This window comes from Asparagus officinalis, chromosome 1, assembly GCF_001876935.1.
Source record: "Asparagus officinalis chromosome 1, Aspof.V1, whole genome shotgun sequence".
Lineage (NCBI taxonomy): Eukaryota > Viridiplantae > Streptophyta > Magnoliopsida > Asparagales > Asparagaceae > Asparagus > Asparagus officinalis.
Window position 1 is genome coordinate 93,691,033 of NC_033794.1, and position 11,843 is coordinate 93,702,875.

Genomic DNA, 11,843 nt, shown 5'->3' on the forward strand with positions numbered 1-11,843 from the left:
ACAAGAGTTAACATATAGCCACAAGAGTTAACATATATCGTTATTATCACCCCTCATTGTCAAAACCAAAATTAACTCTGCCAACAACAACCCCTCATTTTTTTCTCGTTCGCACCATTATCTCTTCTTTCATTAAAACATTAAAAAACAGAAAGAAAGAAAACAAAACAAAACATAGGAAAACCTCAAGACCTCAGCCATTGCTATCATATGCTTTCAGTTAATTAAAAAAAAACAACAAGAGATCAATAGGGTTCTGAGGTTCGACATAAACAAGAGAAAATATTCTCAAATTTTGATGTCCCATTTTCTTAATGACCCTTAAAAAACCGTTCTTAAAATTCCATCACCGTGATTTCAAGGAATAATAACATGCACTTACAATAGCCCTCTTCATACGCTCATTCTCATCTCAGAAATAAACAAGACACATGAAAAAAATTATAATCTTTCAAACACCAGGAGCTCATTTGATGTTTATCTTTATTCTCACTAACTTGTTTTTGATGTTGATGATGCCAGCCTTGTTGTTACAAATTTGTGCTCGATTGAAGGGGATGAGGGCAACGAGCAGCCCCTTGTGACCTATGACATGTAGACTAACCAAAACCAAAACCAAAACCTTGAGATTCTTACAAGAAAGCAATTAAGAACACATACCATATCTTTTCCTCCATTTCTCAAAGTATGGAAGCGGAGTATAATAGTGTATTATTGCTCCTCCATCTCTCCTCTCCTCCTCCATAGCCAACATCTTCATGTCCTTTAAATTACCATGGAGGAAAGAGGGTTTTGGCCCATCAATTCCTTGTTGTCTTAGCTTCTTACAAATTTTTTGAGGATGTAACCACATAACATTATACAAGTACAAAGCGAAACTGCAAAAGGATAGGATGCATATATTAGGTAAAACGTAACAGTTAATCTACAAAACTTAACATTTAAAAGAATAAAAATAACAATTACTCAATTATACTTAGATAGAATAACTAAACATTAACAGTTAATCGGCTATAGTTCACATGTAATAGGTAAAACTTAACAGCTAATTAACAAAACTTAACATTTAAAAGAAAAAAGTTAACACTTACTCCATTATACTTAACATGGAATAGGTAAACATTAACAGTTAATTTGCTATAGTTCATTTGTATTAGGTAAAACTTAATAATTAATCTACTGAATATCACAAGACATCATTTATATCATTTATATCTTTATCTGAAGCAGATAGTTTTCATATGTAAACATTGTAAGTGTGTGTACATGCAAGTTAAACTATATATCTTTATATCTGTCTAATTCAAACGGTAATAGCGCCTTCTAAATTTGATATCAAGGAATTGTTTCTTCTCCACATATATCACAAGCCATCATTTATCACTCCAACTTACCAAATATCAATCACATTACTAAGACTGCAAAACATGACACACCACTATAAAAATTGAAGTAACATAAATTCACTTTATTCTTCAATGAATACTTTCGTTCAATCATAAAGCAAGGGCATAAAACCAAACCTACAACCTCACAGTCCCTCATTATATCTATAACAACTAAGACTAGTAACTATATTTATTTGGGACTATAGCACTAAGCTTAGTTCTGGTACATACATTTTTAACAATTCAACTGGTGTTTGAAGAAAATGTCATAGCCAATAATAGCTAGCTAACATGCAGATGTGGACATTGACTTTTGTGATATAAACCATGACTGCAAGCAACCTACTGAAAGTTTACAAAAGCTGATATCGAGAATGTGCCGCTCAATGGTTGAAACTACCATTTAAAATTCAAGTGTTGTTTGAATGATTATGTACAAGAATAAAGTGACAATTCAAAAGTGATTCATGGATATCGAGTCACTATCTTCAGACAATATTTTCATGTTGCCTGTGATTTTTAAAGAACAGGGTAAAGAAACATACATTAACAGCAACTGCCTTTAAAGCTATGCATGCTGAAATTAAACTAGATGAACTGTGTTCTCCTCCCCGGAGCACACCAATGAGAGCATTTGCAATTCCAAGCTTGGCAAATCTTCGAGCATATCCAAAAACCTGTATATCATATATCCATGTAAATATAGGATTAGATTAACGGGTAATTAACGACTGTGTCAATGGAGAAATCAAATAAATCTTGAGATTAACTTGAGTGCTTTGGGAAGGATTTGGAATTGGATCCGAAATCCTTCCCACTTAAATTTGATGAGGGAAAATCCTGAATCCATGGCAAGTCCTCCTCCACCTCTTCCTCCTCCTCGACAATTCGATTCCTTAGGGTTTTGGGCCCCGTTGAGCTTCGATTTCGCCCTAACGAGGAGAGATGAGGAGGGGAGCCTAGGGTTCGGGGTTTTGGGGAGCGAGGGGGAAGCGAGAGGGAGAGCGGGAGAAGAGGAGGGTAAGGAACTGAGAGGAGAGTGTTGTTCATCTGAGGAGGAAGTGTTGTTCATCACAGTGGCGAATACAGTGGCGTATTCGTTGTTGTTGTTCATCCGAGGGGGGGACCGGGGAGGCATCTTCGTCGTCGACGTCGCTGAGAACGGCGGCGATGTCGTCGGCCATGAAATTGAGAGGAGAGTTTTTTCTTTTCCTCTCACAACTTTCTGAAGAAGAAGATCTGAAGATTTGAAGAAGAAGGATATGAAGAAGAAGAGGGTAGTTTGGGGTTTTTTGAGATATATTCTCTTGGAATTTGTAAAAAGGGCTGAATTGCATTTACTTTTCAGTTGTGGGGCTAATACATATTAGAAAAAATACAGGGGGCTAGGACACATTAGATTTTTATTTTTGGGGCCTTGAAGCAATTTTTCCTTAATTATATGACCAGCTATCCTAGCAGTTAAAATATGTATGATCAGCTAGTTACATGATAAATACAGTGATCAATGATCTAATTAACCATTTATTTCACACGTTAACAACTATTATAGAAGTTTAATAAATATTATACCAGTTTAGATAGAATTACCACAGTTTATCACATATATAGTAGAGTAACATAGATTTTGCAATTAAAAATAAATCAATTTGAGTGTTGTGAATGTTTATCCGATCGAAGTGTGTGAATTTCAAAGTAAAACAGGATAAAAGAGTGGGTTCAAAACCAAAAGGTCTGAAGCAATAATGTAAATGACCATTTTGGGAAAACACCTGATAATGATATTTTATAAATAATGGTATAGAATTTTATAAACTGTGTTTGGTTCAAAAAAAATTCTATAAAGTAGGGGAAAATGGGGTATTTTTATAAAAACCAATCTCTTCCCCAAATAAGAGAAAACTACCTAGAAATCTGACATTTATATTAAAAATTAAGTACACATGTACCCTATTTCTCTAACCCCCACCCCCACCCCACCCATGTGATTCCCCCATTGTTAGGAACCTATTTATATAAAATAATATCTAACCAAACACAAAAAAAAAGGAAAACAACCTTTTTTTTTACGAAGTTGAAGCTTTTACATATTTTGAACCAAACAAAAAAATAGCAAAAAAAGATAAAAAAATAATCTTCTTTGAGTTCTATAAACATTTCCTATAAATTTTTATAGAAATATAAGAAAATTAATTTTTTATTACTTTTCTTGTTCCTCTTTTTTTTTATATAAAATTGAACCAAACCGTCCCAAAAGAAAAGAGAAGGAGAGCATCCAAAAATAGTATAGAAAACAAATCACATGAAAATTTTTCGAGAAAAAGTGCCTTTCTGAAAAAAAAATGCTCTTATCATACATGTACATGAATCATCCTGTGTCAGAAAATAATGTTTAACACGTCACGTTGAGTACTTTCAATGCAGTAAGCTTTTGACAATGTAGTTTTATATTCACTATGAAACTCTCATACGTCACGTACAAAAATATTAAATCCAATACTTTCAAAAATATAAAAGAAAAAATTAATACTTTGTAGATAACATATTTTACTTTACTGTTTTAAAGATCAGTTTGTTAAACAGATTTATTGAAATTAGCTTTGATTAAAATTCATAATCTTAGTTTGGCAATGGGAGTTTTACTGTTTGGATCAAATATGCATTTAACTTGGTTTGATTTTGACCAATAATCAAATGAGAATTAATACAAAACAAGATAGTTGTATGAAAACATGCATAATTTCATTTTTATTTATATTGTTTATTTTTTGAAAAAACCATCACAAGATAAATATCCCATTTTCTGATTAGTTTCGTAAATTACGGAATGCGGACTTTAGAGAGGCCTGCTACACCTACAAGCAAAGGGTCGAGGGCGTTAAGAATTTAAAATGGAACCGAAGAGTACGGCGTACACAAGGCCGTGACAAATAGGAGGACCCCACGTGGCGTGTGAGGTGCGTTCCCATGCACGAGGATGTTACTTGTGATGTTGCTTGTGGGAAAGGGAAAGTAGGGGCAGGAATTGGAGGCCATGGTTTCCTACCATAGTTTTTTCTTTTTCAAATTTTTTAAAAATAGTTTATCTGTCATGAAAGAGAGTGAATTTTATTTAAGTTTTTTATAAATGCATGGGAAGGTTATGTTGTTGTTTGATTGCATTGGTGCTTGTTTAGTTGGCACCCAAAAGAAGTGCCATTCATGTTATGCACCAATAAATTAGCAAGTCATATTTATAGATAGGGGTGTCCAAACGGGCTAACGGACCCTGGCCGGGAAAATGCCTCCTATTCGGACTCGAACCTGGATGGCTCAAGCTGAGTCCGAGTAGTTATCGAGCGAGGCCCCAGATACCCCAGTCATTTGTGGCATCTTAATTTTTTTAATTTAAAAAAAAAATAAAAATTCACAAAAATTATTGCATCATAATAATATAGGTACATCCTAACTATGTTTACACCTACTCGTCTATATTATTATCATTGCAATTCTTTCCAAAAAATTAAAACTATGGTTAAAAACAAAATTTTACAAATAATTTTATTTTCTATGCTTTATCTATCTCCAACTCTTCAAGTGCTTCATTAGTAGCTAAAGCTTCAATGTCTCAATGTCTCTTTTTAGATTTCCACCAGTGTTGTAAGCACATTTCCATCTATACTGTATCCTGATCCAACATCGTTGTATGGTCATTGATCAACCGTCCTAAAGTGTTGAAGGCACATTAAGAAGCTATAGTAGAAATATGCACTGTTAATAGATCACGAGCCATGATAGAAAGCATAGGATATGCAGTTGATCGATGTGTCCTCCACCATGACAAAATATCAAAGTTCGGTTCATTATCCAGACATGTAACTAAAGCTGCACTAAAATATTATTCAAGTCCATAAATTTTTCTTCATCCTGATCTACTACCCTACCAACTAGCTTATGTACAATTGAATTTCTTAAACATAAGCCCTTACCTTTACTAAGGCTAGATCTCGTAGCAGACGGAGCTTGATACGTGGAACCATATATTATATTACACTCATCAAATAATTTAGAAAAATAATATTTTTTTTTTGGTCAATGAAAAAGACTTTATTCATTCACCAAATATGAAAAGAATGTACATCAAGATACTCAAAATATGAGATTACAACTTCATATTCTAATTATTTACATCTATAGTGACAGTATCCAATCTCTGCTGTCAAGAAGACTTGTACTATTGAGGATGATGTATAGCATACTGATCTTTATTTCCCCGAACACCTGGACTGCATTCCTGAATTTATTCTTGAAAATTCTGTTATTCCTCTCAATCCATATGCAATATAGTGTTGAGGAGAGAGCCATCCTTTTGATCTTTTGCCTGTCTCCCTTACCTCTCAACTTGTAGCAATACCAGTTCATAATATGATTCCACACACAAGATCTCCATGAAAATTTCAGCCAATCCATCACAAGCAACCAGACTTCACTTGAGAAAAGACAATCGAAAAACAAGTGATCTCTATTCTCCTCAGCTCTTGTACATAAACAGCAGGAGTTACTGGTTATAATTCCTCTTTTGAGAAGCCTATCTTGAGTTTGCAGCCTGTTTTGCACAGCTAGCCAGCTCAAAAAAGAATGCTTTGGGTAACTGATTCCTTCCCAGACTGTGTTATACCATGGTACAGGCACAGAGTTTGCTGAGAGAGCATGGTAGAGGACTGACATCTGAACTTTTGAATTATTAACACAGGAGTTAATCAATTGCATCAAGTTATCAACCCCTCCATTTGAGAACAAAGCTTTGTCCCTGGTTTTTAAGATTTGTTTCCACATCCATGAGTCGCCACTTTTAGCTTGAACAAGCCAAATATCTCTGTTTTTAAGATAGGTGCCATGTATCCATTTCATCTAGAGGCTTTCTTTCCTGATATGTATATTCCACAAAATCTTCAGACCTGAAACATAATTCCACATGGAGGCAGAGTATATTCCCAGGCCTCCAAATTTTTTCCCCAAACTCACTTTGTCCCATGCAACCAAGGAATTAGCTTTGACCTGGTGATCCTGTTTCCCCCACAGAAAGTTCCTACAAAGAATATCAATTCTCTGAAGAACTCCAGCAGGTAAGATGTAGTTGGATGTCCAAAACACTTGAATTCCTAGAATTGTGCTTTTGATTAGCTGAAGTCTTCCAGCATATGATAAATGTCTGTAGTTTGCACAGGACTGAAACTGATCTCTGATTTTGTTTAGCAAAGGTGCACAATCCAAGCATGATAATCTTTTGGAGATGAGAGGTACACCTAGATACCTAATGGGCATAGCTCCTTCTGGATATCCCAGACTGTTAATAATTGCTGTCTTGGTTGAGACATCAACCCCTCCAAAAAATATTGAACATTTATTTGAGTTTGCTTCAAGACCTGACACTGCACTGAACTCCCTGAAGCATTGCTGCAGTTTATTTACAGAGTACATGTCACCTCTTGCAAATAGGAGGAGGTCATCTGCAAAAATTAAGTGGGTGATACTGAATTTGCCACACCTTGGGTGGAATTTGAATTTCTTGTCATCTTTTAGCATATTCAAGCTTCTTGAAAGGTATTCCATACCAAGGATAAAGAGATAAGGTGAGAGGGGGTCTCCCTGCCTCAGTCCTCTTTTGCCTTTGAAGTAGCCATGTAGAGATCCATTTAATGCAATAGAGTATTTGGGAGAGGTGATACAGGCCATAATCCAGCCTATCATAGTCTCAGGAAACCCCAATCCACATAACATCTCCTTGAGGAAATCCCAGTTGATTGTGTCAAAAGCTTTCTTGATATCCATATTAAGCATAACTCTTGGAGATATGTGTTTCCTGCTGTAATTTTTGACAAGCTCATGTGCAAGGAGAACATTACTAGTTATTTGCCTCCCTTTAACAAAAGCACTTTGTGCTTCATTAACTAGTGATCCCATCACTGATTTAATCCTATTTGTTAGGATTTTTGAAATGAATTTGTATAGACAATTGCAACATGCTATAGGTCTAAAGTCTGATGGCATCTTAGGACACTGAACTTTAGGGATTAGGTTAATGGACGTGGAGTTAATCTCACCCAACAACTTACCATTCTTGAAAAAATCCTCAATGGCAACAGAGACTTCATCCCCAATAATTCCCCATGCAGTTTTAAAAAAAGACATGCTGAAACCATCAGGACCTGGGGCTTTATTTTCTGACATAGAGAAAACAGCATCTCTAATTTCCTCTCTACTGACTGGAATTATCAGATTCCTAGCTTGGGTTGAACTTAGACAAGGGCCATTGCTAATAAATGAGACTCTTGTAGAAGGAGATAAGTTCAGATATTATTTCCTCTCTATCTGTGAGTTTTTCCCCTGCATTATTATAGAGGACCATGACTCTATTTTGATGTCTTTTGGATTTAATCACAGAGTGGAAGAAGCTTGTACATCTATCACCTTGAAGGCTCCATAAAATTCTTGATTTCTGTTGATAGAAAGAGAGCTCACAATCCAGTAATTTATTATAAGAGACTGTGCATTTCCTTTCTTGATCAATGAAGGACTGATTAAGAGGATCCACTTGCAGGTTTTTCTGTGCATCTTGAAGAGCTTGTTTTGATCTTATCACTTGTTCACTGATGTTTTTGAAATGCCTTTTGTTCAGTTCCTTTAGTGCAATTTTAAGAAGCTTGAGCTTTGAATAAACTGAAAACATGGCATAACCTGTCACTTTAGTGTTCCAGACTGAAGTTATAGTAGGCAAATAATTTTCATGCTTTGTCCACATCTTGAAGAATTTGAAAGATTTCTTTCCCTGAATACATTCATCATATATGGCTACCAAACCAGGGGAGTGGTCAGAGAAACTAGGTAGAAGGTATTCAATATGACTTGAATTGTGCATGTTCAGCCAGCAGTCATTGATTAAAGCTCTGTCCAGCCTACTCCACACTCTTGAGGTAGAGTCTTGTTTGTTATTCCATGTATAATAACAGCCTTCAGTTTTAAGATGTGTTAGTTGACAATCTTCAATGAAATCCCTAAAGTCCATTGTGTCTGTTTCAGCAAGAGCAGCTCCCCCAAGCTTTTCTTCATCACTTGTGATGGCATTAAAGTCCCCACACAATAGCCATGGTTTATTCCCAATATTCAGATGGATTTGATTGAGGCTAGACCATAGATCTTTTCTATTCATCAAGTTATTATGCCCATAGACAGATGAAATCATGCAGTCAACTCTTCCATCAATTGACTTAACCTTGCATGTAATATGTTGATCTATAAAATTTTCTATTTGCACATCCAGAATATTTGAGTCCCATAATAGCAGAATCCTAGCTCTTGCAGAGCTGTTTGCATTAGAGAACCAATTCCATGTACCAGCAATCTTCCTAGCAGCAGCTGGAATCTTGACAGCTTCCAGTTTTGTTTCCAAGAGAGCTACAAAAGTCAGTTTGTATTGCATAATATGATGCCTAACCAAATGTTGCTTAGAGGATTTATTTAACCCTCTAACATTCCAAAAGGTCCAATTCATAGCTTAGTTCTCCCCCCTCCTTCAGAAGTAGAGGGATCAGGATCCAGATTTGCAAGATGAGAAAATAAGTTCCCTGAAGGAATAACTCTCTATTGCTGTAATTCTGAACTTGTGGCCAGGAAATATCAGCTAGTGAAAGGCCCTTTTGACTGGAAACCCCAGCAACTCCAGAATACAGGTCATGTACAACATGCACACTATTTCCAGAAGACCAGGTTCCAGTTATTTTAGTTTGTTCAGGCTTAGAATTTCCAGCAGCTCCAGAATATAGGCCATTCACCTTCCCAGCAGCAGATTGCATAGTCTTGTGCTCTTCCTTTTCCCCCAGATTTAGACAGGTGAATTTAGGCATAGAATTATGCATATTTCGCTGAGGACTGGAATTCTCTCTATTGACAGACTCTTGTGCACCATGCACAGAATTTTTAGAGCTTCCAACACACTGAATTCCTCTGTGGTGTATTATCCTGTCCATTAACCTCATTCTGAACAGTATTTCCTCCATTTATATTCTTGCTCCCTAAAACACCATCCAGCCCAGACTGGTTTCCAGTGAGGTCTTTTTTTGGCATCCATCTTTGAGTCATAGGAAATCTTCTACAAAACATTGTTTCATGTCCAATTAGCCTACAACTATTACACCATTTTGGCTTCAACTCATAAATCACTTTTTGCTTAATCATCTTGCCATTAAGCCCATGAATGGAAATTTGGTCTGGCAATGGAGACGGCATGTGGACTTCAACAAGTACTCTTGCATATGCCAGCCTCTTTCTTTGAGCCGTGAGCATATCAGTAGCTATAGGCTTACCAATGAGACTGGCTATTTTGCTAAGGCAATTTGAATTCCATAAATTGAGTCTTAAAGCTGGGAATTGGATCTACATAGGGTAGACACTGTCATTTATTTTTTCAATATCTTCTTCATTTGTCCATGTTTTTAGTAAGAGGGGCCTAGAACCAAAGAACCATGGTCCATTAACCAGAATATCATTCATATCTACCTCATTCTTGAAACTGAACAGGAAAATCCCTGACTTGAGAATACAAATATCTGGAGCATTCCATTTAGCCCATGCTTTATGAATAAAATTTTCCATGGCTTTAAATTTGACATTTAAGCCTAATACTTGGCCAATTAAGGAAAATTTCCATAAAGAATTCCCTTCATTCCACTCATCTTCATCAAAGGTCACAACATCATTTGATTCAGGAGCCACAAAACTCAAATTCATACCAGAACCTATTTTCCTATTGTCTGTAAAGAGGCTTGCCCAACTTTTGGTAGGTTCTTGGTTTGCAGGCTTAGCATCCACAGGTTTAGGAGTACTAACATCCGCATTCAAATTTTCAAGAACTCCAGAAATAGGATCATTAGAAATTACAGGCTGTGATTCTAAATTCAGAATATGAGATCTACTATTATCAATAGATTCAAGAACTGAATTAGAATCAAGAGCCATGGATTCGACTTCTTCAGCCCAAGAGACCTTTCCAGAGCTATTTGCACCAGATTTGGAACTCTAAGACTTATCAAGAAATTGAACCTTAGCAGATCTATTCACAACTGATTGAGAGTTCAGATTCTCACCAGAAAAACGAGATTGGATCCCAATCGGCTTAGGAGAGACTGGAAACGAAGCAGAGTTAAGCAGCTCAGCCATTAGAATCTTCTTCCTCTCTCCTTTAGGGCCAATTGACCCCATAAGATCTGAATCCGATGCAGATTCCCCTCCTTCATCAGCAAAATCATCTGGATTAGGTTCCGCAAGAGAGATCAACTTAGAATTAGAAGCTCGCAAGCCAATTTCCAGGATTTTTCTCCCATTTTTCTTCTTGTTTTTTGCCATCTGAAAATCTCGGCGGGGGCGTATTCTAGCAGAGCAATCGCCCTGCTAAACTACGCCAGCGGACTGCCAACTTTTAAAAAGAGTTATTTTCTCCTCACCTAAAAAAAAAAAAACGAAAAAAATAATATTTGATCGTCACATAATGACTAACTTCAGTAATACTCTCATAATTATGATATATTATTAGATTGCCATATAAAAAAAAGTTAGGAGATTATTTAGACTGGAGTCTTTCAGACATGGATCAAAAAGCAAGCTAATACATTAAAATAATAACAAAATGTCTAAAATACTTAGTAAATTTGCTCTCTATTTTCACAATCATTTGTCCAAAATAAATACTCATGCTGTAGGATCTGCGGAAGCACACATTAAACACTAGGGGGGGGGGGGGGGGTATTTTCACAATCATTTGTCCAAAATAAATACTCATGCTGTAGGATCTGCGGAAGCACACAAGGGGGGGGGGGGGGGGGTGAATAGTATTTCTTTTAAAAAATTTGCAAGATGAGTTATAAATTGCAAGAATAAATGACAACAATCATAGAAATTTGAACAATCACAAACACAAGAGATTTATACTGGTTCCACCACCCCGGGTGTACATCCAGTCCCCAAACAAATCGCACTTGAGGTTTTCACTATGATTTTAAACCAATTACAAAATTAAAACCAAACCTGACCAATTTGCAAGTCCCTGCAAATTGCAAACAATCTCTTAACCAAGATATCTTCTCCCACACCCGAGAGAAAGCTTCTTTCAAGAAAGTACACAAATTTCCAATAAGCCTTGAAGTGTTGGTGAAGTGCAGCAATGACTTAGGAACTTTTTAATCTCTGAATATTGCCTAAATAATTTGTTTGTATGATGAAGATCAATGGCTATTTCAGAAACTCTATTTTATAGAAAGTTAGACTAAAATTCTAAAAATAATAGAGTGAATTTGCACAAAAATTGAATCTTATGGGTATGAACATTGGTGGTAAATTTTGAACTTTAATACCTATATATAGCCTCTGAAATGACACAAATTTAAACTCAATTAACGTCCAAAAATGGCTATAAAGCAGTCA

At 36.0% G+C, this 11,843-nt stretch overlaps 3 protein-coding genes across 3 annotated transcripts; all 3 read right to left on the reverse strand.

Annotated features, from left to right (window-relative positions):
• Positions 284–2,655, reverse strand: LOC109828285. Its single transcript, XM_020395313.1, has 3 exons — positions 2,158–2,655; positions 1,934–2,065; positions 284–878 (listed from the first exon to the last, which is right to left on the reverse strand). Exons 1-3 carry the CDS (start codon positions 2,524–2,526, stop codon positions 858–860), a joined length of 522 nt encoding a protein of 173 aa, XP_020250902.1. The 5' UTR covers positions 2,527–2,655; the 3' UTR covers positions 284–857.
• On the reverse strand, positions 5,559–6,278 carry LOC109837456. Its single transcript, XM_020405716.1, has one exon. The coding sequence runs from the start codon at positions 6,276–6,278 to the stop codon at positions 5,559–5,561; it is 720 nt and encodes a 239-aa protein (XP_020261305.1).
• LOC109837465 lies at positions 6,279–10,382 on the reverse strand. Its single transcript, XM_020405728.1, has 5 exons — positions 9,805–10,382; positions 9,363–9,750; positions 8,899–9,235; positions 7,839–8,822; positions 6,279–7,633 (listed from the first exon to the last, which is right to left on the reverse strand). The coding sequence occupies exons 1-5, from the start codon at positions 10,380–10,382 to the stop codon at positions 6,279–6,281; spliced, it is 3,642 nt and encodes a 1,213-aa protein (XP_020261317.1).

Coding starts and splice junctions, on each gene's coding strand:
- LOC109828285 (XM_020395313.1), bottom strand. CDS start 2,526: ATGCCTCCCCGGTCCCCCCCTCGGATGAACAACAACAACGAATACGCC. Junction 2,066..2,157: donor TCCTTCCCAAAGCACTCAAG/TTAATCTCAAGA, acceptor TATGATATACAG/GTTTTTGGATATGCTCGAAG. Junction 879..1,933: donor TAAAGGCAGTTGCTGTTAAT/GTATGTTTCTTT, acceptor ATCCTTTTGCAG/TTTCGCTTTGTACTTGTATA.
- LOC109837465 (XM_020405728.1), bottom strand. CDS start 10,382: ATGGCTCTTGATTCTAATTCAGTTCTTGAATCTATTGATAATAGTAGA. Junction 9,236..9,362: donor ATACACCACAGAGGAATTCA/GTGTGTTGGAAG, acceptor CTGGGGGAAAAG/GAAGAGCACAAGACTATGCA. Junction 7,634..7,838: donor AATTTTATGGAGCCTTCAAG/GTGATAGATGTA, acceptor TGATAATTCCAG/TCAGTAGAGAGGAAATTAGA.
- LOC109837456 (XM_020405716.1), bottom strand. CDS start 6,278: ATGAAATGGATACATGGCACCTATCTTAAAAACAGAGATATTTGGCTT.